The following is a 26,753-nucleotide window of genomic DNA, read 5'->3' as shown; positions in this document are numbered from 1 at the left end:
TGGGCTAGACATCCCAGAAAGGCTATCCTAAATATTAAAGAAAGCCAGGGATCAAATAAGATCTAAAGTTTTTACAGCAGATAAGAAAATAGTAAGATTAGTTATTCCAAATTGTTCTCATCTGCTGTCAAACTACGCTTTTATCTATTGTGCACCATTGATGTGTAAATCAGTTCATACACCAATATTCCATAAGGGTATAGAATCTACTAAAATCATTATTGGACAGAGAAATAGATCTATCGCCGTGTGATTTTATTATTGGTTTTTGTGAATTTGAGATTTGGTTAAAAAATTTTTTTCCAAATACAAGGTATGGCCACTGGAACCCACTTATGCCAATATGTTTTATATATCACATTGGAAGGGTGTTATTGGAACAGGAAAGGTTTAGCAAACCTAAAACATTGATAAAGATACAGAGGACATCAAGATAATGCTTCATGAGGTCAACACATGTCACTGATCATTAAAATGTTGCCTTGATACAATAAAAATGACCTGCAATTCCTGGATGCCATGTTCCCCAAAACTGGCAATACATTAAGTACTGACTTGTTTACTAAAAGCATAGACAGAAATTGTCTTTGAAGGGATGACTATTGCTAGCCAAGGAATACTAATAAGAAGCTTCCTTCGGGCTCCAGAAAAGTCAGTCAATCTGTAAGACTATGTAGGCGTATAAACTTAGAGCAGCAGAGAAATCAAATAAATTTGAACAGTTACTATAGCAAACAATATTAATCGGAGTAAAACCTTTTTTTTTTTAAAGGACTATATCAGCGGTATTCTATTTATTCATTTAACTGAATTGGAAAGTAAACTGTTCATACCCACTGGGAAATACTGAACCAAGACCCCTTCCTATGGCTCTTTTTGTTAAAAAAAACCCCACTTGTTTCCAATAAGGTAAAAATCGAGGTAACTATTTGATAAAGAGCGATTTGCCTGGAAGTTCTGAGAGAGATTGTCCTAAATTACTGTGATAGGATCTAGTAGGATGAAAGAACGAGAAGGCTTTATAGCTAAACACTTCTATACAGCCTCACATAGTTACACAGCTGCGCTCATAGTTTCTGGAGCAGATGGAACAACCATGAAGCGGTGTGAGTAGGCACCTACTGAAAAAGGGAGACCTTCTGGATGGGAACCGTGGGTATTCTGTACCCTCTTCCTTCATAGTGTGTTGATTTAAATTGCTTCTTATAAATCTTTAATAGGCTAGATCGATTCACCTACCTCACTTTGCAAAGTTTCGATATAAAGCTTTTTGCTTGTGGTAAAATCTAATTCATTTGCGATTGCATTGTTTCTTTATCTCACAAAGTAGTTTAACAACTATTTTCTCTCCCTCATTGGCATGAGTTTTGTGTGTACATATTTTATACTTTCATTTTTTTTTATTTTAGTGATATTTGTTTTTTGTTTCAGTTGCCTTTCAGATTGGATTTTATTATTTTATAGGATGGGTACATTACGTCGTAGAAACGGGACTTATATTGTCAAAAATAACACAGACACGTATTAAAACAGCAGACACTGTTTATTCATTTCTCAAGAAACCCCAGTGTGTTTACCCATCGCCAGCAAATTGTATATGTTTCCTTGGCAATGGCCTATGACGTCACTTAGTGGCACCTCGAACCACGTTTGGCATGGGATGGAGGGTTATGGGTATCTATACTTTGTCAGTGCACATTTTCTGTAACATACTCCTGATGAAGGGGACAGTTGCTCATGAAACTTGTTACCTAACTCCAGTCACAATGCTACTCATATAGAGCTGAAGCAGTAAACATTTCCTCGGAGTGTACAACTTATTCTGTTCCTACGGTTAACCAACTAAATGTCACTAGATCACTTTGGTCCTATTTGTGTCTGACCACTCTGAGTGCAGGAAGGACCGCAGCACCGGAGTGCCACAGCCCCCCTTTCACGTCATGATGGTTACAGATAATGGGAACGGAAGAAGTCCTAGTCGGCAGAGAAAATCTCTCCTAGAAAATGAGAAAGAAAACCCATGACGTAGCCACCAAGTCAAGGGGCCACTGGAGTCTGAGACCCCATTATGTGGTGGCTATACCATGGGCCTTCCAAAGAGGTAAACATGTCACCGTCATTAGGCCACTTTGCTTCTACATGGCACCGACCCTTCAAATCAGCTTCTGTGGTCTGGAAGTTTAGAGAGATACTCTGTATAGTGCAAGTTCATTTTCAGGGAGGGTTAATATTACCCATAAACAAGCCATGTCATAATACAACAGAAGTTTAGTTAGCCTCTTAATAAAGTAAATGTAACATTTCCGTACGTACCTCTTTTAACAAAAGACTGCATCAAAATATAGTTAATTTCTCCATCTTTATTTCACTTTTTTTCTATAAAAGCTCCTGCAGATTTCCAATATTAAAAATAAAAATAAAAAGGACCAAATATTTCTGCATCGTTATAAACAGTTTCCAACCTTGAATTTGGGTTAAAACGAATGCCTTTCGGCACGATACATTAATAAATACTTCTTGGGCAATAAAACTGTTCTTGATAGACGTTTTTTGTCATTACAAAGTACACTCTTTTATATCTTTTCAACCGTAAGAGCTGATGTGGGATTGCTGAAAAATGTTATGTGCGGCCCAAATCTGTTTGGGAGACCTCCGGCACTAGAGGAGTTAAGTCAAAATACCTTGTTGCTGCTGGAAATTGCAGCAGTGCAAACTGATCTGGCAGTAAAAGGGTTAAAGCCAAGGTCACTCCATTAACACTGGATTATTTTCCCCTCAAGCTAATCAATGATTTTTTTACTGCATTCAAATAACACCTTTCTGGTAGGTTGTCTTTGTTAACTTTAGCGCAACAGGATACACTCCCAGGATCCTTTGCAGTTAAAGCCAAACCTCTGCGGGAACCAAGATCCCCATTCACGGCCGACATCAAATACTGATATCAAGCAGCAAAAAAATACTGCGAATGGAAGACCCAACACTCCTAAATTCAGATCTACTGTAATGTCTCTGCACTTCTGAACAGCCGGTTCATATTTCGAAATGGTTTTTTAGAGCTTGCCCACTCTAGGCCCAACCTCACTGTGAAGAGCCCTATAGCAAATATCACAGCATGTACAGTATTGCTGCCTTAATTAGAGGCCAGAAGGAGGGCTTGTGGTGAACGGAGGGGAAAGCAGTTATTCACATATCGCAGTGATTGGTGATCAATTATAATTTTTTAGAAGCCCCCCAAAGATTTTTAAATCAATTATTCCGAAGCAAAAAACTGCTCCAATGAACAGTATAATGGAGTGAAAAAACAGTAACGTGAAGACATAGAACACCATGTTTTGGAGCCCTGGTACGACTAGAGCCTTAAAGTATAAGCTGCCCCACAACCTTTTACTGTCAGTATTTGTGGCAACTGTCGATTTAACCCTTGAGTGTCCGAAGTGCCTGCAATGTAAGGCAATGCATATTTGGCCCCTCCGGCGCTCAAGGGGTCAAAAAATGTAGTTATTAAAGCAGTGTCAAGTGTTTCCTAGAAGGGGAAGGTGCTTCGCCTCTCCGCCCTCTCCAGTCGGCTTCTAAATGTCGGCACGCTGATGAATAATGTCCCCTCACACTGGAAACTAGCGAGTAGCATGACCATTAGGCAGCTGATGGATTGGGAAGAGGCTACAATCCCCACTTGCAACATCTGCCCTTCCTCTGCATTGGGAAGGGAGAAAGGGCAGTCTGCAGGAGTGAACAGTGGTTTGGGGCCACACAAAGCCCAGAGGGTTACACACGGCCCTTGGGCCACCTGTTGCCCACCAATGGGATAAAGGAAAGCCAGGCGTGCCCCCCCTCCCCTTCAATACCCCCCTAGATTCTGCTAAACGTGTTTATAAACATGGGGGAAAAAAATGAAAATAGGCATCCAATGATAAAAAGGCATCACATGGGTTTAACCCTTTAACATGTCACTGCTCATGTTGGTCCTAGGAGGGACAGACACTGGTCAAGAGTGTGGAAAAAGACTAAGAGTTAAAATAATAATATTAATAATAATGATAATAATAATAAAAAGGCTGACTTAGTGTTTTGTGCTTTAGGGATGGATATCACACAAGTTAGGCATCTGTGTTGGGAGTGACGGAAGAACTCAAAATCAATAATGCAGTGACGCTGCTTCCCGGAGCTGGAGAAAAGATCAGCTCCATTCAAATTAACGGGATTGAAATATTCTCTGGCGCAGGGGAAGGCGGCTCCACAGCAGATTCATTAAGGGTCAGAGAGTGCACGGAAAAAGGAAGGAAAGGAAGAGGAATTATGAATGATGGAGCTGCACCTTTCTTTAATGCAAGCGCGACCCCTTGTAGTGGGGAGTTTGGTCTAACATATGAACCGTTTTTTAGATTCCCACTCACCAACATCTCTGGTGCCTTATTGCAGTTAAGCATATCAGCCCCTTAAGGGCCTACAACACATGGAAGGGTTTAACCAACTACTACTGAACCAATCTGGTATCAGGAGAGCCAGCAAAGTCCTACGGATACATCCTTCTCCACCCCACTTTAAAAATTTGCCTCCATTTGTGGGTATTAGCAAAGCATGGATGAGAGAAAATAAATTTGAATAAATTTTAATCCTTTTGCAGTTGGAGGGGCCAGTGTTGGCCCCACTGCCAAAGGGAGTGAGGGAAAATAGTGATCTTTAAAATCCCACTATTCAAACACCATCTCTCCTTTAAAATTCCACTTTTATCCCCATCTCTCCATAAAAATACCAGTCTCTTTCACATCCCTCCTCTAAAATCCCACGTCACTCCAACCATTCATCAAAATGTATCTCCCGCTTCATGAAGTAAAAAATAATTAAAATTACAGGAGATTCAAAAGCAAAACAATGACATAAAAAAAAAAATCCTTGTTCAACCATTAACCCTCTGAGAATAAAAAAAATTAAATCATATGCCTCACTGGGCCCTCTTATACATAAAATACATACATACATATATATAATATATATATCATATACAGCTTACAGATCTGAAGTTCCATAATGTTTCTGAAGCGGAGTGGAGCTGAGACTTTTGATGCGGTCCCTCTTTGCTTGCCCAAAGTTTAAATCTCTCTCAGTTGCATTTCATCTCAAAAAGAAAAACACTTGGTGATTTTCTCCTGGCCGCTCACTTAATGGCGAGGAGAGAGAGAGAAAGGGGTGAGTGGTCTCTGAGAAGTGATTCACGCCCGCTTCCGATTTCCATTCTAGGGTTTCTTCTTTTGTTACAAATCTGGCGGTTTTAGCACAAACGCCCTTTATAAAAAAACGTAGTCTCAAAATATAGACATAAATATGTGAATACGTATGCATGCTTAAAGGTGCAGTTCCACTTGAGACCACAAAGTGAACTAATGGAAATGGGGTGTTGAATGACTTATTGAAAGTGGTTTTGGATACTTCTATACCTATATAAGTATATAGATCGATAGAGATGTACAAGTATGCGCGTGTGTAGTAGTAGTAGAAAATAACCAAGGTTTAACCCTTTAAAAGTGCAGTTCCCCTGCATGTTAAAGATTTCTTCCCAATACTGTACAATAAAGTGTCTATTTTCACCTCTGTCTTTTCCCATGCTCACTGTTCGATTCCTAAAACTTGATCCCAAAATCAAAATGGCTGCTAAATCCCTCCCATTTTGCTCCATCCTCAGGATAGAAGAGAGGTAATTAAATGAGGCTGCAGGCAGCTCTGTTCTACCTGGTGAAGAAGAACGAATAGGAAGCAGCAAAGGTTGCCAGCGGACACTATTGCCAGCTTTTGGCCTTTTATAAAGAAAATTTTAAACTAAAACATCTGCTTTAAAAGGAATAAACACCAACTTCACTTTCAAGAAAGCATCACTTTCATCTGGTCTTAAGTGGGACTGAAGCCGCTGTCCTGGATTCTGTGATGTTATTTAGAACGTCGGGGGGCTGCACTGCACTGAGATCTCTCTCAAACCCCTCTGGCTTTTATTTCCGGGAACCTCACACATCCACCCCGTTTGCCCTTGAACTGAGGAAGAGGGCCACCTCCTGTAGGTGCCGGAGGGACTGGCCCAGAATCTCTACGCACTCCAGCCTTGTGTGTGGATTTCTATCTATATTTTGAGACTATAATAAAGTTTAAAATCCGTTAACCCGTTTGCTGAAAGAGGGTCCAGCAACGCATTGCTTCGCAATGGGGGTTAAAAAGCCCCTGCCATAAAATGTTGCACGCTGGAGTGATGTCATCCCGATGGGAGGAGCCTGGATGGCTCAGCGTGAGAGATCCGATTGGCTGAGAGCGGCTGGCCAGCCCTCAAGGAGCCATGCCCCAGGTACCTGAACTTTCAGGGGGTGGGGTTGTTTGAGGGCGAGCTGCCCAGCGGCCCCCTCTTCCTCATCCTTTCCCCCTTTACTCCGGGGTCATGTGGCTCCTGCCTCCAGGTAACTCTGCAGCTTGCGCACCGTCGTTTCGTCCAAGGAGAAGAGGTCAAAGTCAAAGGTCGTGTTGGTGACGTTGAAGTGCCCGGTTTCTTCGATAAGGTTGACGATCTGGGGGTGGAGCGAGAGAGAAAGGGGGAGGGGGAGCGAGGGAGAAAGGGGGAGCGAGGGAGAGCAAGGGAGAAAGGGGAGGAGAAAGAGAAGGGAGAGCGAGAGTAAGTGAAGGAAGGTGAGGGAGGCCACAGAGAGAGGAGAATATGGGCTTCTATGGATACAGCGTAAAAGGGGAAAAGCAGAGAAAGGGTGGGCTTAAGCACCTCTTCTGGCACAGAGGGGGCTGGCGTGTCCACAAGAGAGGTTAATCAGAAGGGAGTCAATGGCACGGACAGGGCGTTTACCTGTGGACACAGAGCTGATGGATGGGAGCCCCTAAGAGCACAAGGTTTGGGTGTCACTGAGCCCGTCCCTGTAGACACACACCCGCTCACCTGTTGCAAGACATTCCTCTCCCGCAGTGCCATGAGCCTCCGGTGCAGATCAACCAGCTCGTCTGTGTATGCCTGGAAGGGGCATAGAGATGACAGAATGATTAATGTCACTGCTAATACTGCGAGAGCCAAAAAGTCAATGCAGCTTTTACCAGAGGGCAGCGTTGACCATTGAAGAGAAATGGCATATACCAATATAAATATACCCACAGGTATAGAATACAGATACATGTAAGTGTATACATTTTCCCTGTACACAGAGCGCTCACCTTATCATACACCCCCTTCTTCAGCATCTTGTCCGATTTCACGCAGGACTCAGGGCTCCTCCGTCCCGCAGTCTGTGGGGAGAGGTCGTATGCCACGATAGAAACATAGAAATTAGCAGCAGATGCAAACCACTTGCCAACCTATAATTATCTTGGTCTGCCCATTTTTAGATCTGCAGTATTGGCTTTTATCACCTCTGCTGGAAAACTAAGCCATGAATCCCCCACTATTTCTGTAAAGGTCTTCCTCACGTTTCCCCTTAGCCGGTCTCCCTCCAGCTTCAGAACATTACATCTTGTTTTAGCACTCTCTCTGAAATATGCTTCCCTCCTGTACCTTGTTGAAACCCTTTATGGATTTAAAAGTTTCCCATCGTATTCCCCCTTCTCTTAGTCTTTTCTCATACGTTTTATGACGCAGAATAGAAAATACACCAGTAGTCCCTTCTTTGCACAATCTCTAATTTCTTTATTAGGTTATCATCAGGTAGGATATCTACCCTAGTACTTCAGAGTATGAACCTCTTGCTCTAGCAGAGGAGTGGTCAGTATTGGTATAGCAAAGTGTACAGCCAAGGAAAATTAAGGATCGGTGTGTGAGGGAAGCTTAGCAGTGAAATAGTAGTGGGTAGTGCAGTGCACGATAGTGGAACGGCTTTGTGGGCGGCTGCACTGGAGTACCAGAGGGGTTCTGCTGGATCAGAATTTACCTGGGCCCTCTGCAGCAGAGGCTGTTAAGGTGTGATGGCAGATTTGTGTAAGAGGGACCGTTATAGTGTACTGCACGGCACAGGTGTGTGTGGGAACAGTACTGTGACAGCACAGTGGTCTGCATGCAGAATTAGGAAGCAATGCACACAATAAACAGACCCTCCCACCTTCAGAACTTTGCCGTAACATACATCATCCGTTGTGCCTGGCTATGCCGGCTGTGTACCTTATTATTAGCCGGGGGCATCTTCTGGATTGGGACAGGGCCCCTGCTTGGAGCACAGGAGTCATTGCTGCTGTCACTGTCACTGTCACTCAGACTCATCCTGTTATGGCGGTATTGTTAGAAACAAACAAAAATAAATACATTTTGGATCATATTATGCAAAAAATGTAACTGCCTTGTCTTTGCAAAATGCCAAAAACATAGGTGTCCCCCCCCCCCCTCAGCAGTGACCCTGAAAAGCAAAATATAATTTAAGGGGGCAATCCCGTCAAGGACCAACGTGAACCAATTCCAGTTGTGCTTAAAAGCTCTTACCTGGGTGATTAATATTTTTTTTTTAATCCACATCTGACACCCATGTATTTTACATACATTTTTAAAGTCAGACTTGGGAGAGGTGTGATTTTCTCTGGCTGCTCCCTTTAATTTGGGATCACTGCGTGCTTATAAAGCCACAGCTTGCTCTCGCCTCATCTTTATTGGTTCTCTGATAAGGAGCGTGGGAGAAGGTTAAAGAAAACACTTAATTGACAAACACTTATTCAGGGGCGCCGAGGAAATTCAACTTGTAACTCATTTCCCCAAAAATGAGAGCAACCAAACCTCTGCCATTAGCATTGATAGATTTGTTCATGGAAGCCTATTAGACTGTAATAAGCATGTTTTCTGGCAGGGCCAACCTCAGGCTTTGAAGGCCCCAAGGCGGCACCCTGGCAGCAGAGCCCCCCCTGTAAAAAAGTTAAGAGGACTTACCTTGACGAGCTGTCCTCCTCTGGTAGTGCCGCGGCATCATGTCGTCACAGCGAGACCCTACAGGAGGCGGCCCGCTCCGGAAAAGGTAAGACCCCTCTCACAAACAAACACACACACCTCTCTCTGCCGGTCCGGGGGACCCGCACTTGATCCTCTCCCTTCTCCTGTCGACGCCAGGATCCAACTTCCGCCCGACTGGAGGGGGGAGCTGAAGGAGTGTCGGGCCCCGCGCTCCCTCCTCCGGTCGGGTGGAAGTTGGATCCCGGTGCAGAGAGGAGAAGGGAGAGGAGCGAGCGCTTGGCCCAAGCCGCCTTGCCATAAGGATTGCACCTTTGATGGCCACTTTGCTCCTTTGTAGGACTGAACCTGTAATCCATTAAAAAGATCACATTGATCCCACTTGGGAGTGACCCTTTTACCTATTAAACATCACTGTCGTTTGGTCACGTGGTACTGCACGGGAGTGACCCATCTAAAAATGTACTGGTGACCCCACACCATGCAGGCAGTAACCATGCTAACAACATAATGTTGTAAGTATGGGTGGTTAGGCATTGTGCTGTGGTTCTCTCACCGGGGGTCACGGCTCGCTATTTTGGTCTTTAACGCCGCTTCGTCCCCACATGAGCTGTCATCGTCCGACTCCTCTGATTGAAGGTCTGCCACCATGGATCGCAGCGGGCCTGGTGTGTGAAAGGCAAGGGAGTCTCTAACACAGTCCATAGGAAGCCTTGACCCTTTTATAAGTTGCAGTTCCTCCTGCCCATTTATTTTGTGTGTATTAAAAATCCCCCCCCTCCCCCCTTACTGTACAATATGGTGTGTTTTCACCGCTCTTGTTTTTCCCTGCTATCTGATGTGGGTTTTATTCCTGAAAATTGAACCCAAAACTGAAATTAACATGGCTGCTAATTGCCTCTCAAAGATCCTCATCAGAGAATTTCAGGATAAGACCATTTTTCTTTTGCGTCTACTTGAAGACTGCAAGGAAAACAGCTCTGTGCTGCCTGCGGAGTGAGAATAATAGGTATAGAAATTAGGTGCACTCACGTGACCCCTTGTTTGGAACGGTCTCGGGTGCACGCCATGCGCCAAACGGCGCAATCCCTGAAGCAATATATCCTCCGTCCAATCAGGAAAAGGGCAGCCCTCTGGAGGACCGATAAGGGATGTATTTAAAGTGAAATCAAATCTGATTTTCACTTTAAATAAATTCAATATTAGTCCCTGGAGTGCTGCCTTTTTCCTGCTTGGAAGGACAATACATTGCTTCTGTGGAGTGAGGATAGACAGCAGAGGTTGCCATGTGTACACTACTTCAAGCTTTGGGGCCTTTTAAATTAAATTGAAACAAGAAAAGGATCAAAACACAAATAAGACTATAAAAAAGGTAAAAAACATGGAAATCTACTTTAAACAAATATTTTGGGGTGGGGAACTGGCTTAATGCTTTCCCTGCCAGATGGGCCAGAAACACACTGCAGTGATCATCCCATTTTAGATCCTATAGCAGGCCCACAGTACACCTCATCTCTCCAGCGGCTTAAAGGTGCAGTCCTGCTACTTACCCTGGCTGTGGTTCTGAGAGGGTTCAAAGTCCGATTCGGAACTCGATTCGGAACTGGAGCTGCTGTTGGAGGGGCTGGAAGGGACCGACTGCAACCCCAATAGGAAGAGAGAGGAGTGAGAGATGGGGGGGGGGGGGGTGAGCAAGAGAGAGATGGGGGGGGGGGTGAGCAAGAGAGAGATAGGGGGGGGGGGAGCAAGAGAGAGATGGGGGGGGGGGTGAGCAAGAGAGAGATGGGGGGGGGTGAGCAAGAGAGAGATGGGGGGGGGGTGAGCAAGAGAGAGATGGGGGGGTGAGCAAGAGAGAGATGGGGGGGTGAGCAAGAGAGGAATGGGGGGGAGCAAGAGAGGAATGGGGGGGAGCAAGAGAGGAATGGGGGGGAGCAAGAGAGGAATGGGGGGGAGCAAGAGAGGAATGGGGGGGAGCAAGAGAGGAATGGGGGGGAGCAAGAGAGGAATGGGGGGGAGCAAGAGAGGAATGGGGGGGAGCAAGAGAGGAATGGGAGGGAGCAAGAGAGGAATGGGGAGGGAGCAAGAGAGGAATGGGGAGGGAGCAAGAGAGGAATGGGGAGGGAGCAAGAGAGGAATGGGGAGGGAGCAAGAGAGGAATGGGGGAGGGAGCAAGAGAGGAATGGGGGAGGGAGCAAGAGAGGAATGGGGGAGGGAGCAAGAGAGGAATGGGGGAGGGAGCAAGAGAGGAATGGGGGAGGGAACAAGAGAGGAATGAGGGAGGGAGCAAGAGAGGAATGGGGGAGGGAGCAAGAGAGGAATGGGGGGGGAGCGAGCAAGAGAGGAATGGGGGGGGGGGAGCGAGCAAGAGAGGAATGGGGGGGGAGCAAGAGAGGAATGGGGGGAGCAAGAGAGGAATGGGGGAGAGAGCAAGAGAGGAATGGGGGAGGGAGCAAGAGAGGAATGGGGGAGGGAGCAAGAGAGGAATGGGGGAGGGAGCAAGAGAGGAATGGGGGAGGGAGCAAGAGAGGAATGGGAGAGGGGGCAAGAGAGGAATGGGAGAGGGAGCAAGAGAGGAATGGGGGAGGGAGCAAGAGAGGAATGGGGGAGTGAGCAAGAGAGGAATGGGGGGGAGCAAGAGAGGAATGGGGGAGGGAGCAAGAGAGGAATGGGGGGGAGCAAGAGAGGAATGGGGGAGGGAGCAAGAGAGGAATGGGGGAGGGAGCAAGAGAGGAATGGGGGAGGGAGCAAGAGAGGAATGGGGGAGGGAGCAAGAGAGGAATGGGGGGGAGCAAGAGAGGAATGGGGGAGGGAGCAAGAGAGGAATGGGGGGGAGCAAGAGAGGAATGGGGGGGAGCAAGAGAGGAATGGGGGGGAGCAAGAGAGGAATGGGGGGGGAGCAAGAGAGGAATGGGGGGGGGAGCAAGAGAGGGATGGGGGTGAGGGGGGAGGAAGAGAGGGATGGGGTAAGGGGGAGATGGGGAGAGGGGGGTTAATTGACATTTTACTTTGCATTGGGCTGACAAGATTATACTACTATTTGTTCTTAAAGTATCTTTTGAACCACTTAACCTGGGCGCGCTGTGTCTTTCTTGTCTTTGACATAGAGATCTCTATATATCTCTCTCTCTATATGTCTATGTACACACACACACACGTCTATCCGTCTGGTAGATAAACTTAAAAACAAGAGGTACTTGTACAATGTACTATTTCCAGGTAAAACACATACAAACCCCTAACACCCCCCCACCCCCCGCCCCCCCACCACCTGTTTTCTTTCCAAGTCTGGCTCCTAAAAATTCAGGCTGGCTCCGAAGTGTGTGAACACATAAATATTGTATATATCTATACACATACACACACTCCATACATGTATACACTTACCAGCAGTAAGACAAGGGAGAGAAATGAATCTTTAAATACCAATAAAGAGTATTTTTACTTTCCAATCACAGAAATTTGTGTAACCGAGTGCTTCTTTAGCCGAGTTCTCTCTCTCCCTGGTCTTACTACAATTACAATTCTCAGTCCAAGCACCAACCCCACCAACGTGTATTTTTCATTTCAGACGAAGATAACTTTTACTCAAGCTGAGCAGGGGTTGCACCTCTTTCCTTCCCCTACCCCCACCTTTCCCGTTAGGTACCTACACTTACCAGCACACTGCAGAGAAGAACTGGTCCGGTAGACCCTGGGAGGTCCTGCTATATGAATTTGCAGTGCGCTGCACCCAGCAATACTGCTCCTCTAACTACCTGCCCAAATTTTTTTAATGACCTCCTGCCCAGATTGCCCTTAAGCCAAGTCCTCCCCTGCGGACGCCCCTCCTACCTCGGACTTTGATGACCCCTCATCGTCAGAGTTGGAATCCTCCGTTGGCTTCTTCACCTCCCTGACCTCACTCTCTACTTTGGGCCTCTCTGCTTTGCTGCCGGGTTTCTCCTTCACTGGTTTCTTTTCTGGGTAAGAAGAAGAAGTGGTGGTGGAGGTGGTTGTGGTGGTGGTGGTGGTGATGGGTGGACCTCGTGGGGACGTCGAGGAGCTCCCCAAACCCTTGGAGCCACTCTTCTTGGGCTTCTTGCTGCCAGATTTGGGAGAGTCTGTGTTGGGGGGCCTCTTGCTGGAGGGCTTGGCCTCGGGGGGCGCCCCTTTCGGGGACATGCTCTCCTGTTTAGGTTCTTTCAGGGCCAGCTTCTGCTCCTTGGAGGCCACTTTCGGGGGCGCTTTCTCTTCCTTTGGGGGCTTGCTCTCTGCTGGTTTTCTGGAGGAGGAGGTTGAGGATTCCTTGGTTGGTTTGCTTGGCTCGCTCTCTTTACTTTTGCTTTCAGAGTCTTTCCGCGGTCGTTCCCGGTGCTCCTTCGTCACCTTGTGGGGTTTTGATGCTTTGCTACTGTCCTTGTTCCCATCCTGTAAAAGGCGTCTGTGTTATTATACAACTTCAAAAGGGGCCATCCATCTTAGCTCACATACACAAGATGCATGCTGTAAATAACTTACTATTGTAACTTTTAAAAATATATGTAGAATATATACACACAAAAAAAAGAAAAGAAAGTACATTCTCCATAGTAAAATATTGTTTTAATACTATAATATATAAATAGAAAATAGGGGAAAGGAAGATCCTTAATACTGAATATAGGGATGAACTCATCAATAAGATTTATACTTCATTTAAAAAATGTACCAAAAACAAAGTAACATCTCTCTAAACAACGCCGTAAAAAATGAACACACTTAAAAATACAGCGGATAATATACACCCACCTCAGATTTTTAAGTTACAAAGGAATATATGCTTCTGTGTGCTCAATGCACAAGTAGGGAACATGTTTCATATCACACATATTGTTAACTGTAAACAGTATGTATGTATGTATGTATGTATGCATGTATGTATGCATGTATGTATGCATGTATGTATGTATGTATGCATGTATTTTCTCCTGGGCATCTCGCCTTCTCCAACATCCTCCATCAATGGACCAATTTCAGCACCCACACGGATGGTCACTATTTACGGAATTGGAGATTTGGTCGTGGACATCTTGCCACGACCAACTCTCCGCCAGCGTTTGGCAGCCAGCGGACCCTTCACCACAGCCACTCTGCTGCTGGACGTTTCACCAATAAGATACGTTAATTGAAGGGGTGCGGCAAAGCGGCCAGATGTCCCAGTGGCAAGGTGTCCTAGACCTCACTATTTAGACCATTTTAACTAAAAACTGTTCCCTTCCTGATTTCTCTCGCCCCCCCCTTCAGCTCTCTGACCATCACCTACTATAATTCATGATCACTCATTTCCCTCACTCCCTCCGCCCCCCTCCTACCTGTTCTACTCACTACTCTCCAAACCATTGACTTCTCTGTTCTGGCATCTACTCTCTCCTTCCTCTGAACTTGACAAACTTGTCAACTCTATCTTCTCCTCTCTTGATCTATATGACCATTCTCAGCTCCAGCCTCCAGATAATGCGGGCCATTGCTTTTTGGTGTCTTCCATATTTGGGGGTTGAGGTCTTACTTGCCTTGCCGGCCTCATTTGCATGTTGGCAAGTACCTTTCCCACTTTAGCGTGGTATATTGTTCAAGCTTTCATAGTATGGTTAAACCTATTAGCATATATATATATATATATATATATCTATAGATATATATAGTGGTCGACAAATCACCAATAGGAGCTCGCCACGATGTTAAATCCACTCGCCCGGGGCGTGCAAATGTATAGGTTTGTCGAATACTGTATATATACATATATATGATTTTAAAACCTTTTAAACTAACATTTCCATTGTAAAACACACCTGTGGAGAGCTTTTGCATACTTTAACTCAGTGGTGCGTAAACTGGGGGGCGCGGGAGAATTTGTAGGGGGGGCGCGGGCTCTTCCCCACGGCATTTAAATGCCTCTGTAACTCACTAACCTGCTGCCAGCCAGGTCTTCGGTGACGCGACGCCATGGCAATGTGGCATCAAATGACGTCACGCGTCAAATGACGGGGTGGGCTCACGTAACGTCACATGACCCGCGACGTCATTTGACGCCGAGCTATCGGGAGAGGGGGGTGCAAACGCTGCAGCTCCCTGGAAGGGTGCCGCAGCTCCAAATGTTTGCGCACCGCTGCTTTAACTAATGTCTTTGGTTGGTAAGACTATTTTCCAATCAAAATTGTTAACTTAGTTCCTTTGTTTGCAAAGAATATAAAGCCACCATTAGTCAAAAATCAATCACAGAAGTAGCTAATATGCTTTAATCCAGTCTTCCCGGAGAAAAAGGGAAACGTACATTTTTCATAAACGGAATATATGTAACAGTTTAAACCAAAGGCCCAATTCTAAAAAAAAAAATGTGTGCGCCCTTCTGGCACGTGAAACAAACAACTAGAAGTTTCTTCTTGTGTCAACTAAAGCTTAAAAAACAAACAAAACAAAAAAAACACTTTCAAATGGAAATTCTTGTTTACCTAGCAAACATATCACAAAGTTTAGTTCAATAAGGTGCAATCCAACGTTAAAAAAACAACAACAACCTTTTGTAGGAAAAGACTATATATACAAGAAACTTATAAGATGTTCCACGAGGAACACATATAGAAATGTAACGAGAGGAAATAAAAATGTCAACCTATAGTGCGGTTTGTTGTGCGAGGAGATTGTGATTCCTTAAATGTGATATGAACATTTGTATATAAAAAAAAAATGCTGCTCGTTGTAATTGACGTATATAAAATGTTTCCAATAAATAAAAACCGTTGTGTAAAGGGTAAAGGTCTCTGATGTGGGCAAATCAGTCATCTAGATGTGACTCCTTCAACATGTCACTGCCATTACTGCACTTTGATCCTAAGAGGGACTGACCCCTTTAAGTACAGGAGGGTTGGGGAGGGAAGAGGCAAACTGACCTTTGACCCGTGCGATGGTTTGGCCTTCTTTGGGTCTGAGAAGGCGGATAGGGGGATTGTGGGTAACATGGGGTAATCTGGACTCGGTCTGGACACAGCCTCTGCTCCCTCTGGCATCACCATCACCTGGAAAACATGATAAGAAGTGTTTGGTCTGTGTATTAGGAGTTGGTAAGGTAGGAGAAAGGAAGAGGCACACAAATTGTAGTGGAGTCAAATGATTTCCAAATGTATTAATGCATCAGAGCTAACAGTGGTAACGTTTCAGGACAAGCAGTCCCTTCCTCAGACCAAAACACCTCAAAAACTTTGGATCCAGCTTTGGGACGCCAGTACCAACGGAAGGTGAGCACCAAATACAAACACCTTGAGAAATTATTACCTTAAGCAGTGGTGTGCAACCTATAATCTCTTTTGTATTAGGAGTTGGTGAGAGGTGTGGGTCCATGATGTCTGTGTATTAGGAGTTGGTGAAAGGTATGGGTCCATGATGTCTGTGTATTAGGAGTTGGTGAGAGGTATGGGTCCATGATGTCTGTGTATTAGGAGTTGGTGAGAGGTATGGGTCCATGATGTCTGTGTATTAGGAGTTGGTGAGATGTATGGGTCCATGATGTCTGTGTATTAGGAGTTGGTGAGATGTATGGGTCCATGATGTCTGTGTATTAGGAGTTGGTGAGAGGTATGGGTCCATGATGTCTGTTTAGGAGCATGGAGTGAGCGATACATGTCCCTGATATCTGTGTATGAGGACCAGGGGGAGGAGGTAAGGTATGTTTCCCTGATATCTTTGCATTAGGAGGGGGTGAGAGGTATGTATGTGTCCCTGATGTCTGGGAATTTGGGGGGTGGGGGGAAGGATGGTGTGTTTAATGTCTGTGTATGAGGAAGGGGCGAGTGGTATGTGTCCCTGATATCTGCGTTTTAGGAAGGGGCGATTGGTATGTGCCCCTATCTGTTTTAGCAGGGGGGTTAGAGGTGTGTCCCTGATGTCTTTGTATTAGGAGGGAGTGAGTTGGGTGTCTCACACTCCTCCCGAAGCTCTGCCTTCAGCACTCACCCCTCTGCCTTCAGCACTCACCCCTCCCGCCTTGAGAAGCTTCCGTCGGAACTCCTTGGTGGGGTTATTGAACGTCAGCTTCTCACAGCGCAGGTGGTTGACTGGCGGATTTCCCTCCAGGTTCAGGAACAAGTCGTAAGTGAAACAGACCTTCTTGGGCTCCTCCTGCAGGATGGGGGTGACAGAGAGAAGTCACTACACAAATACTCAAGGCATTAACACATACTCCACACACTTATACATGCTTCATACTCCTGGTACAAACCCATACTCACACACGGTGGTGCGCAACCCATGGGTTGTTGGCAAATTTCTGGGGGTCGCTAAAACATTAGAGTATTAACTCTGCGGGGGTCTGTATGTCTGAATCGGACCCCTGCAGCGTTAATCTGCTGAGCAAAACTAGAGAAACTAAATTGCACTACAGCAGCAGCCTGTGTCTCCCGCCGTCTGCCCAGCAGCAGTCACAAGCAGTGTCTCCTGCTCCATTCAGTCAGCGTGGATGACGTTGTAAATGCCCGCATGTGGGTATTTCCAAATTCGGGCATCTACGACGTTATCCAGGCCGCTGCTGGGGAGACGGAGAGAGACATGGATAGAGACGGGCCGCTGCTGGGGAGACGGAGAGAGACATGGATAGAGACGGGCTGCTGCTGGGGATATGGAGAGAGACATGGATAGAGACGGGCTGCTGCTGGGGACATGGAGAGAGACATGGATAGAGACGGGCTGCTGCTGGGGACATGGAGAGAGACATGGAGAGAGACGGGCTGCTGCTGGGGATATGGAGAGAGACATGGAGAGAGACGGGCTGCTGCTGGGGATATGGAGAGAGACATGGAGAGAGACGGCTGCTGCTGGGGAGATGGAGAGAGACGGCTGCTGCTGGGGATATGGAGAGAGACATGGAGAGAGACGGCTGCTGCTGGGGAGATGGAGAGAGACGGCTGCTGCTGGGGATATGGAGAGAGACATGGAGAGAGACGGCTGCTGCTGGGGAGACGGAGAGAGACATGGATAGAGACGGGCTGCTGCTGGGGAGATGGAGAGAGACATGGATAGAGACGGGCCGCTGCTGGGGAGATGGAGAGAGACATGGATAGAGACGGGCTGCTGCTGGGGAGATGGAGAGAGACGGCTGCTGCTGGGGACATGGAGAGAGACATGGATAGAGACGGGCTGCTGCTGGGGACATGGAGAGAGACATGGAGAGAGACGGGCTGCTGCTGGGGATATGGAGAGAGACATGGATAGAGACGGGCTGCTGCTGGGGAGATGGAGAGAGACATGGATAGAGACGGGCTGCTGCTGGGGAGACGGAGAGAGACATGGATAGAGACGGGCCGCTGCTGGGGAGATGGAGAGAGACATGGATAGAGACAGGCCGCTGCTGGGGAGATGGAGAGAGACGGCTGCTGCTGGGGACATGGAGAGAGACATGGAGAGAGACGGGCTGCTGCTGGGGATATGGATAGAGACATGGAGAGAGACGGCTGCTGCTGGGGAGACGGAGAGAGACATGGATAGAGACGGGCTGCTGCTGGGGATATGGATAGAGACATGGATAGAGACGGGCCGCTGCTGGGGAGACGGAGAGAGACATGGATAGAGACGGGCTGCTGCTGGGGACATGGAGAGAGACATGGAGAGAGACGGGCTGCTGCTGGGGAGACGGAGAGAGACATGGAGAGAGACGGGCTGCTGCTGGGGAGACGGAGAGAGACATGGATAGAGACGGGCCGCTGCTGGGGAGACGGAGAGAGACATGGAGAGAGACGGGCCGCTGCTGGGGAGACGGAGAGAGACATGGATAGAGACGGGCTGCTGCTGGGGAGACGGAGAGAGACATGGATAGAGACGGGCTGCTGCTGGGGACATGGAGAGAGACATGGATAGAGACGGCTGCTGCTGGGGAGATGGAGAGAGACGGCTGCTGCTGGGGAGATGGAGAGAGACATGGAGAGAGACGGGCTGCTGCTGGGGAGATGGAGAGGGACATGGATAGAGACGGGCTTCTGCTGGGGAGATGGAGAGAGACGGCCGCTACTGGGGACATGGAGAGAGACGGGCTGCTGCTGGGGAGATGGAGAGACATGGAGAGAGATGGGCTGCTGCTGGGGACATGGAGAGAGACGGCTGCTGCTGGGGAGACGGAGAGAGACATGGATAGAGACGGGCCGCTGCTGGGGAGACGGAGAGAGACATGGATAGAGACGGGCCGCTGCTGGAGAGACGGAGAGAGACATGGATAGAGACGGGCCGCTGCTGGGGAGACGGAGAGAGACATGGATAGAGACGGGCCGCCGCTGGGGAGACGGAGAGAGACATGGATAGAGACGGGCCGCTGCTGGGGAGACGGAGAGAGACATGGATAGAGACGGGCTGCTGCTGGGGAGACGGAGAGAGACATGGATAGAGACGGGCTGCTGCTGGGGACATGGAGAGAGACATGGATAGAGACGGCTGCTGCTGGGGAGATGGAGAGAGACGGCTGCTGCTGGGGAGATGGAGAGAGACATGGAGAGAGACGGGCTGCTGCTGGGGAGATGGAGAGGGACATGGATAGAGACGGGCTTCTGCTGGGGAGATGGAGAGAGACGGCCGCTACTGGGGACATGGAGAGAGACGGGCTGCTGCTGGGGAGATGGAGAGACATGGAGAGAGATGGGCTGCTGCTGGGGACATGGAGAGAGACGGCTGCTGCTGGGGAGACGGAGAGAGACATGGATAGAGACGGGCCGCTGCTGGGGAGACGGAGAGAGACATGGATAGAGACGGGCCGCTGCTGGGGAGACGGAGAGAGACATGGATAGAGACGGGCCGCTGCTGGGGAGACGGAGAGAGACATGGATAGAGACGGGCCGCTGCTGGGGAGACGGAGAGAGACATGGATAGAGACGGGCCGCTGCTGGGGAGACGGAGAGAGACATGGATAGAGACGGGCCGCTGCTGGGGAGACGGAGAGAGACATGGATAGAGACGGGCCGCTGCTGGGGAGACGGAGAGAGACATGGATAGAGACGGGCTGCTGCTGGGGAGACGGAGAGAGACATGGATAGAGACGGGCCGCTGCTGGGGAGACGGAGAGAGACATGGATAGAGACGGGCTGCTGCTGGGGAGACGGAGAGAGACATGGATAGAGACGGGCTGCTGCTGGGGAGATGGAGAGAGACGGCTGCTGCTGGGGACATGGAGAGAGACATGGATAGAGACGGGCCGCTGCTGGGGAGACGGAGAGAGACATGGATAGAGACGGGCCGCTGCTGGGGAGACGGAGAGAGACATGGATAGAGACGGGCTGCTGCTGGGGAGATGGAGAGAGACATGGATAGAGACGGCTGCTGCTGGGGAAATGGAGAGAGACATGGATAGAGACGGGCCGCTGCTGGGGAGACGGAGAGAGACATGGATAGAGACGGGCTGCTGCTGGGGAGATGGAGAGAGACATGGAGAGAGACGGCTGCTGCTGGGGAGATGGAGAGAGACATGGATAGAGACGGGCCGCTGCTGGGGAGACGGAGAGAGACATGGATAGAGACGGGCCGCTGCTGGGGACATGGAGAGAGACATGGATAGAGACGGGCTGCTGCTGGGGAGATGGAGAGAGACATGGAGAGACGGCTGCTGCTGGGGAGACGGAGAGAGACATGGATAGAGACGGGCTGCTGCTGGGGACATGGAGAGAGACATGGATAGAGATGGGCTGCTGCTGGGGAGATGGAGAGAGACATGGAGAGACGGCTGCTGCTGGGGAGACGGAGAGAGACATGGATAGAGACGGGCTGCTGCTGGGGACATGGAGAGAGACATGGATAGAGACGGGCCGCTGCTGGGGAGACGGAGAGAGACATGGATAGAGACGGGCTGCTGCTGGGGACATGGAGAGAGACATGGATAGAGACGGGCTGCTGCCGGGGAGATGGAGAGAGACATGGATAGAGACGGGCTGCTGCTGGGGAGATGGAAAGAGACGGCTGCTGCTGGGGAGATGGAGAGAGACATGGAGAGAGACGGGCTGCTGCTGGGGAGATGGAGAGAGACATGGAGAGAGATGGGCTGCTGCTGGGGACATGGAGAGGGACATGGATAGAGACGGGCTGCTGCTGGGGAGATGGAGAGAGACATGGATAGAGACGGGCCGCTGCAGGGGAGACGGAGAGAGACATGGATAGAGACGGGCTGCTGCTGGGGAGATGGAGAGAGACATGGAGAGAGACGGCTGCTGCTGGGGAGACGGAGAGAGACATGGATAGAGACGGGCTGCTGCTGGGGAGATGGAGAGAGACGGCCGCTACTGGGGACATGGAGAGAGACGGGCTGCATCTGGGGAGATGGAGAGACATGGAGAGAGATGGGCTGCTGCTGGGGACATGGAGAGAGACGGGCTGCTGCTGGGGACATGGAGAGAGACGGGCTGCTGCTGGGGACATGGAGAGACACATGGATAGAGACGGGCTGCTGCTGGGGAGACGGAGAGAGACATGGATAGAGACGGGCTGCTGCTGGGGAGATGGAGAGAGACATGGATAGAGACGGGCTGCTGCTGGGGAGATGGAAAGAGACGGCTGCTGCTGGGGAGACGGAGAGAGACATGGATAGAGACGGGCTGCTGCTGGGGACGTGGAGAGAGACATGGATAGAGACGGGCTGCTGCTGGGGACATGGAGAGAGACATGGATAGAGACGGGCCGCTGCTGGGGACGTGGAGAGAGACATGGATAGAGACGGGCTGCTGCTGGGGACATGGAGAGAGACATGGATAGAGACGGGCCGCTGCTGGGGAGATGGAGAGAGACATGGATAGAGACGACTGCTGCTGGGGAGACGGAGAGAGACATGGATAGAGACGGGCTGCTGCTGGGGAGATGGAGAGAGACATGGATAGAGACGGGCCGCTGCTGGGGAGATGGAGAGAGACATGAATAGAGACGGGCTGCTGCTGGGGACATGGAGAGAGACATGGATAGAGAAGGGCTGCTGCTGGGGAGATGGAGAGAGACATGGATAGAGACGGGCTGCTGCTGCAGTAGTGCAAGTTACTTTCTTTAGTTTCAGTCAGAAGATTAACGCTGCAATGTCCTATTGAGAAGCAGGAACCTCCACGGAAGCAGGCGCACATGTAGAAACATCCGGGGACGCAGGCATACACACACATGTACATCAAACACGCGTATAAATCTCCCCATACGCAAATGCACACGTATAAATCTCTACACTCGCGCATGTATAAATCTCTGCAAACAAATCTCTGCGTACGCACATCTCCACGTGCACACGCACACTTATATGGCGATAATGAATTATTTAAATGGATTCTTATTTATTTGCACTATATTACTATCATTTCAGTATTTTGCCCTAACTCCAACACACACACACACACACACACACACACACACACACACACACGAGTATAAATCTACACAAACACATACACATCTGTTCGCTAATAAATCGTCATGCATGTACACATGCACATATATAAAGCGACATGCAAGTACACAGACATATGCCGTACCTTGTTTTTGAAGTACACCTCTATGGGCATGATGAAGCCAGCGTAGCCAGATTCCTCTACTTTGTATGGCGGCTCCTTGCACCCTACAAAAAGAAGCAAAGGGGATACTCATGTCACATGCCCGAGTACTTAATAAAGCATCTTACTGGGAGGGACTGCACCATTAAGCCCATGCGAAGCAATGTGTTGCAGACCATTCCGGCAGCATAGAGGTTAGGTGCTGCCCTATGCAAATCAGACATCAAAAGGAGCTGCTCAGAAAGTCTTTATAGCTAGGGGTGTGTTTAAAGGGCAGGGGTCTTACCACCATACAAATAGCCCTAATTGCTGTCCAAGCTCAGACTCCGCCTGCGTCCCTGTTTCCAGCTTTGTTTCTCTTTACAGTATAGGTTTCCTGTTCCCTGCTGCTTAGGAAGCAGACTGTCCTGCATGAGGCGAAGTGATGAGACAGATATATCAGCTGCTGTCACCGACCCCTTAACTGGTAGAGTGGTCTGTGACAGACACTTATGTATATTTATACAGAGCGTGTGTGTATGCGTATACACACACACACACACTGCACCTCTCTCAACATATTGTACTATACATCTCATATGCACTTACTATAACACCCTCCTATTGTCTCCAAGTTCTCCCTAGTTACCACTTAGATTTTAAGTTCTTCGTGGCAGGGACTCCCTTTCATGTCTGAAGCACTTATTCCCAAAGCTGAAGATATAGATAGGATAGATATATACACACAGCTTTTCTTGTACCGGCACCTACCGTCACCTTTTTCTCTTACCTTCTCATCTCTCGCGGCATCTTCTTGTGACGTCATCGCATTGCCATGACAACGTGACATCGCAATGTCACGCCTGCTGCCATGACAACCCAACGGAGATGGGGAGCAGGAGAAATCAACATTTCGGCTCCCACCTGACTCTCTCTCAAGATATATATATAATGCACATTTTATATGCATATAGCCATTAGGAGTGAGTGTTGCTCACTGGAAGACAGTGTTGTCCATTATTTAGCATTAGAGATCTAAAAGTTCAGGATGTCGCCTGTAGGGTCCCAACTTTACCAATAATAAGTTTTACTTTTGTGCAAGAGAAAGAGTGCGGGCTTGGGGCAGAGACCCACAGGCTTGGGGGAACTCACCACGCTTTGGTTTGGGGAAGCTGTCATGCAGCCTGAACACCACCTTCTCCACAAAGTGCTGGATGTCACACTGCTCGGGGCCGCGCACAAACACCATCCAATCGTGGGTGAAACCTTCCGTTGTGGGCTTCTTCCTCAGCTGGGCCCGATGCCCGAGCTCCAGCTTCACCTGCACAGTGCACTGCGGAGAGACAAAGCACAGAGAGCATTGTAACACTGGACTACAGACATATGACTACAGTCACATCACTGCCCTGCTGCTGAGCTTAACAAAACTGCGCTTCTACCGAAACAACACACATCTCTCACAATAGTGCACTGCTACTGACACAACATGAAGAGGATTGGTGCTAGTTGATGCTAGTCTGTTGTGACAGGTCATATTGCAAATCTCTGCCTGTGAATGGGTGCTTTTATACTGTTTTTGTGAACCAACTGCTCTTTTAAACACATGACACCATATACTGGCAAATATTTATATAAATGGAAAAATTAAAACGGCAGTACTCCACTTACAGCAGAATCTTGCCTGGGTGCACTAAACAAAGTGAATTATCTAAATTCACACACACCAAAAAACATTTTTTTTAAAAATAGGCACATTTAAGTTTTAGGCAAAAAGTTTAATGAAATAAATAAACATTTTGGTTCCGTCTTTTTTGTCTACAATTGACAAGACCTGCGAGTGCCTATTTTTTTATTGTGTGTGTGTAATATATATATATATATATATACATATACACACACACACACTTTAACCCTTATCTACTAGGCCTCCATCTTAGTGGGAACATTATGTCCTTTATTGCATGGTAACGCACGCTGACTCGTCTGGCACAGAAGGGCTTCATTTGCACCATCATGGCAGGTCACATAGAGACCCCCCCCCCCTTCAGAGAATTCCTTTGGTCCTCTAAATTCCACACAGGGGAGGAGCTGCACGGGGGTGTCTGTGGCCACATTCCCAGCTGCTTTGGGGATTCCCACACCACAACCTATTTCACAAAGGAAGGTCACTGTTACAGTCCATCCCACGTTGCAGAGTGACCTAAAGACAGTGATGTGTTTAATGGGTTCAAGGATCAGTCCCACTTAGGAGCAAAGTGACCTAATGACAGTGACGTGTTAAAGGGTCAGTCCCACGTATGTATGTATATCTTTATATAGCGCCATCCATGTGCATAGGTCTTCACCGAAATATAGACACAACAAAATAGTTTCTATGGGAATAAGCGCTTCAAGCATAAAAGTAAACATTAGGAATAGGTGTCCCTGCCCAGAAGAACTTATCATAATACATTCCTAGTGTCTATGTAAGCAAACCACATAGGTTGTAAGTGCATATGCAATGGATGTAGGCGCAAGGTGACCCAATGACAGTGATGTGTTTGATGGATTAAGAGTCAGTCCTGTGTAAGAACACAATGACCTAATGACACTGACATTTTTAATAGCCTAAATTATGTATTTTGTAGAAATGTTTGTAAACTGAGGATCTTCTGCATGTTAAATACCGCCTCCAAACTCCCGAATGAAGGATAATGTCCTGCAACAACAAACTGACCGCACAGTACCAAAACACCCACACCTCCCAATTTCCAGTCAGCCAGTCAACTAACACCCCGCTCAACCATGCTGAAGCCATCCAACCACCCCTCACTCAACCAACCCTATTCCCCATGGTCACTGCCGGCCTAGCAACGTCTCTTCCTCCCCGTCATACCCAACCGCCGCCAATCACAGAGCTCTCAGTGCTGCCCCCTTCACTGTCAACTGACTATATCTCCCTCCCTGCCAATCAAGAGACCTAACCCCCCACTGCCAACGTACCTACCAGTCGTGCCAATTGACCGTTCCTCCCCCGTCACTGTCAACCGATTATCCACCGCAAACCAACTGTCCACCCTGCCAGTTAACCCCTCCCACTCCCTCACTGCCAACCAATCCCACCCCCTCACTGCCAACCGACCTACCACCGTACCTCTATCACTGTCAACCGACAACTTCTCTCCTTGTCGCTGTCAAGCGATTGTCCTCCCCACCAACCTATTGTCCACTCCAAGCAGCCAACCAACCCACCGCCACACCCCCTCACTGCCAACTTACCAGCCACATACCCTCACTGCCAACCTACACGCCGTATCCTCTCACTGCCAACCTACCAGCTACACCTCCTCACTGCCAGTTGACCCACTGCACCCCCTCATAGCCAACCTACCAGCCGCACCTCCTCACTGCCAGTTGACCCACCACACCCCTTCACTGGTCTATACCAACTATTGGCTATTCTGGCTTGCGTAGACATCCAAGTCTAGTCGATCCAACCAACTTGGCCCCTGTGAGATACCACGCCAATGTGCCCAATGTCAGAGCACTGGATATAAACCATGGAGGTGTCAGTCTTATCACCCACCCCATCACTAGACTGTCTCGACCTTAGAATACCCATTTCCTGGTGGCTCTCTCTTGCAGTCCGAGTCCCTGAGTATATCTCTCTCTCTCTGTGTCTCTCTTACTCAAAGACAGTCTCTCTGTCTCTCAGTACCTGGTTATTCATGTCTTTCAATACCTGCCTGTCTCTCACTCAATGGCTGTCGCTGTCTCTCAGTCACTGCCTGTCCATCTGTCTCCTGCTGTCCACCTCTCTCAGTCCCTGGCTGTCTCTGTCGCTTTAAGTCCCTGGCTGTCTCTTTCAGTCAATGGCAGTCTCTTCCTCTTAGTACCTGGCTGTCCATGTCTCTCTCCTCTCGTTGTCTCTTTTTCTCCTCCCGGGCCCCCTCACGGCTTCTCCGCCCTCATCCTCCGGTCCCCCGGCCTCCTCGTTCTCCGCTCCCCCCCCCCTCACACCGAGACGAGAGACCAAAAAATCCAGCCAGGCCCCGCAGCCCGAGCCTAGGCCTGGACCCCCCTCCTGCCCGCAATGGAACGCTCCGCCGGCCAATCCCGCCGCTGGGACACCGGAATGTTCCAGCTCAAATCCGACCAATCGGAGGGGGGGAAGGGGGCGGGGCTTCCTGTCAGGAAGGGACCAGAGAGAAAGAAAGGGCGGGCAAGAACAAGCGAGGGGCGGGGCTGAGGTGACTGACACCATAATTAGCCAATCATAGACTGAAGTTGTGCTTCCATGGTGACAAAAGGCTCCAGCCCCACATTCTCTGCAATAGAGCCCCTTTGCTCTCTGTTAAAGGTGCAGTCACTCTTACGAGTAATTATAAGAGCGG

At 48.5% G+C, this 26,753-nt stretch overlaps 1 protein-coding gene across 3 annotated transcripts; it reads right to left on the bottom strand.

The window, feature by feature from the left end:
• Window positions 1-1,683: 1,683 nt before the first annotated feature.
• On the bottom strand, window positions 1,684-26,409 carry MLLT1 (MLLT1 super elongation complex subunit). Of its 3 annotated transcripts, none has more exons than XM_075611598.1 (12): window positions 26,256-26,409; window positions 23,533-23,713; window positions 22,384-22,466; window positions 16,865-17,029; window positions 15,805-15,930; window positions 12,731-13,306; window positions 10,450-10,537; window positions 9,456-9,564; window positions 8,129-8,228; window positions 7,192-7,263; window positions 6,923-6,994; window positions 1,684-6,545 (listed from the first exon to the last, which is right to left on the bottom strand). In XM_075611598.1, the coding sequence occupies exons 1-12, from the start codon at window positions 26,265-26,267 to the stop codon at window positions 6,417-6,419; spliced, it is 1,713 nt and encodes a 570-aa protein (XP_075467713.1). In that variant the 5' UTR covers window positions 26,268-26,409; the 3' UTR covers window positions 1,684-6,416. The 3 variants fall into 3 exon arrangements, with proteins under 3 accessions (XP_075467713.1, XP_075467714.1, XP_075467715.1); XM_075611599.1 differs by having other exon boundaries at window positions 16,886-17,029; XM_075611600.1 differs by lacking the exon at window positions 26,256-26,409 and adding an exon at window positions 26,102-26,180.
• Between the last annotated feature and the right edge of the window lie 344 nt (window positions 26,410-26,753).

The sequence above is a fragment of the Ascaphus truei genome, chromosome 8 (assembly GCF_040206685.1).
Source record: "Ascaphus truei isolate aAscTru1 chromosome 8, aAscTru1.hap1, whole genome shotgun sequence".
Classification (NCBI taxonomy): Eukaryota; Metazoa; Chordata; class Amphibia; order Anura; family Ascaphidae; genus Ascaphus; species Ascaphus truei.
This window is presented reverse-complemented; position numbering and strand designations above follow the sequence as displayed.

Bases quoted from the DNA above. Each gene is read 5' to 3' on its own strand.
- MLLT1 (XM_075611598.1), bottom strand. The intron at 10,538-12,730 runs GTAGGAGGGGCG...TTGGGGTTGCAG, and splicing joins AGGGGTCATCAAAGTCCGAG to TCGGTCCCTTCCAGCCCCTC. The intron at 6,995-7,191 runs GTGAGCGCTCTG...TGCCCCTTCCAG, and splicing joins AGAAGGGGGTGTATGATAAG to GCATACACAGACGAGCTGGT.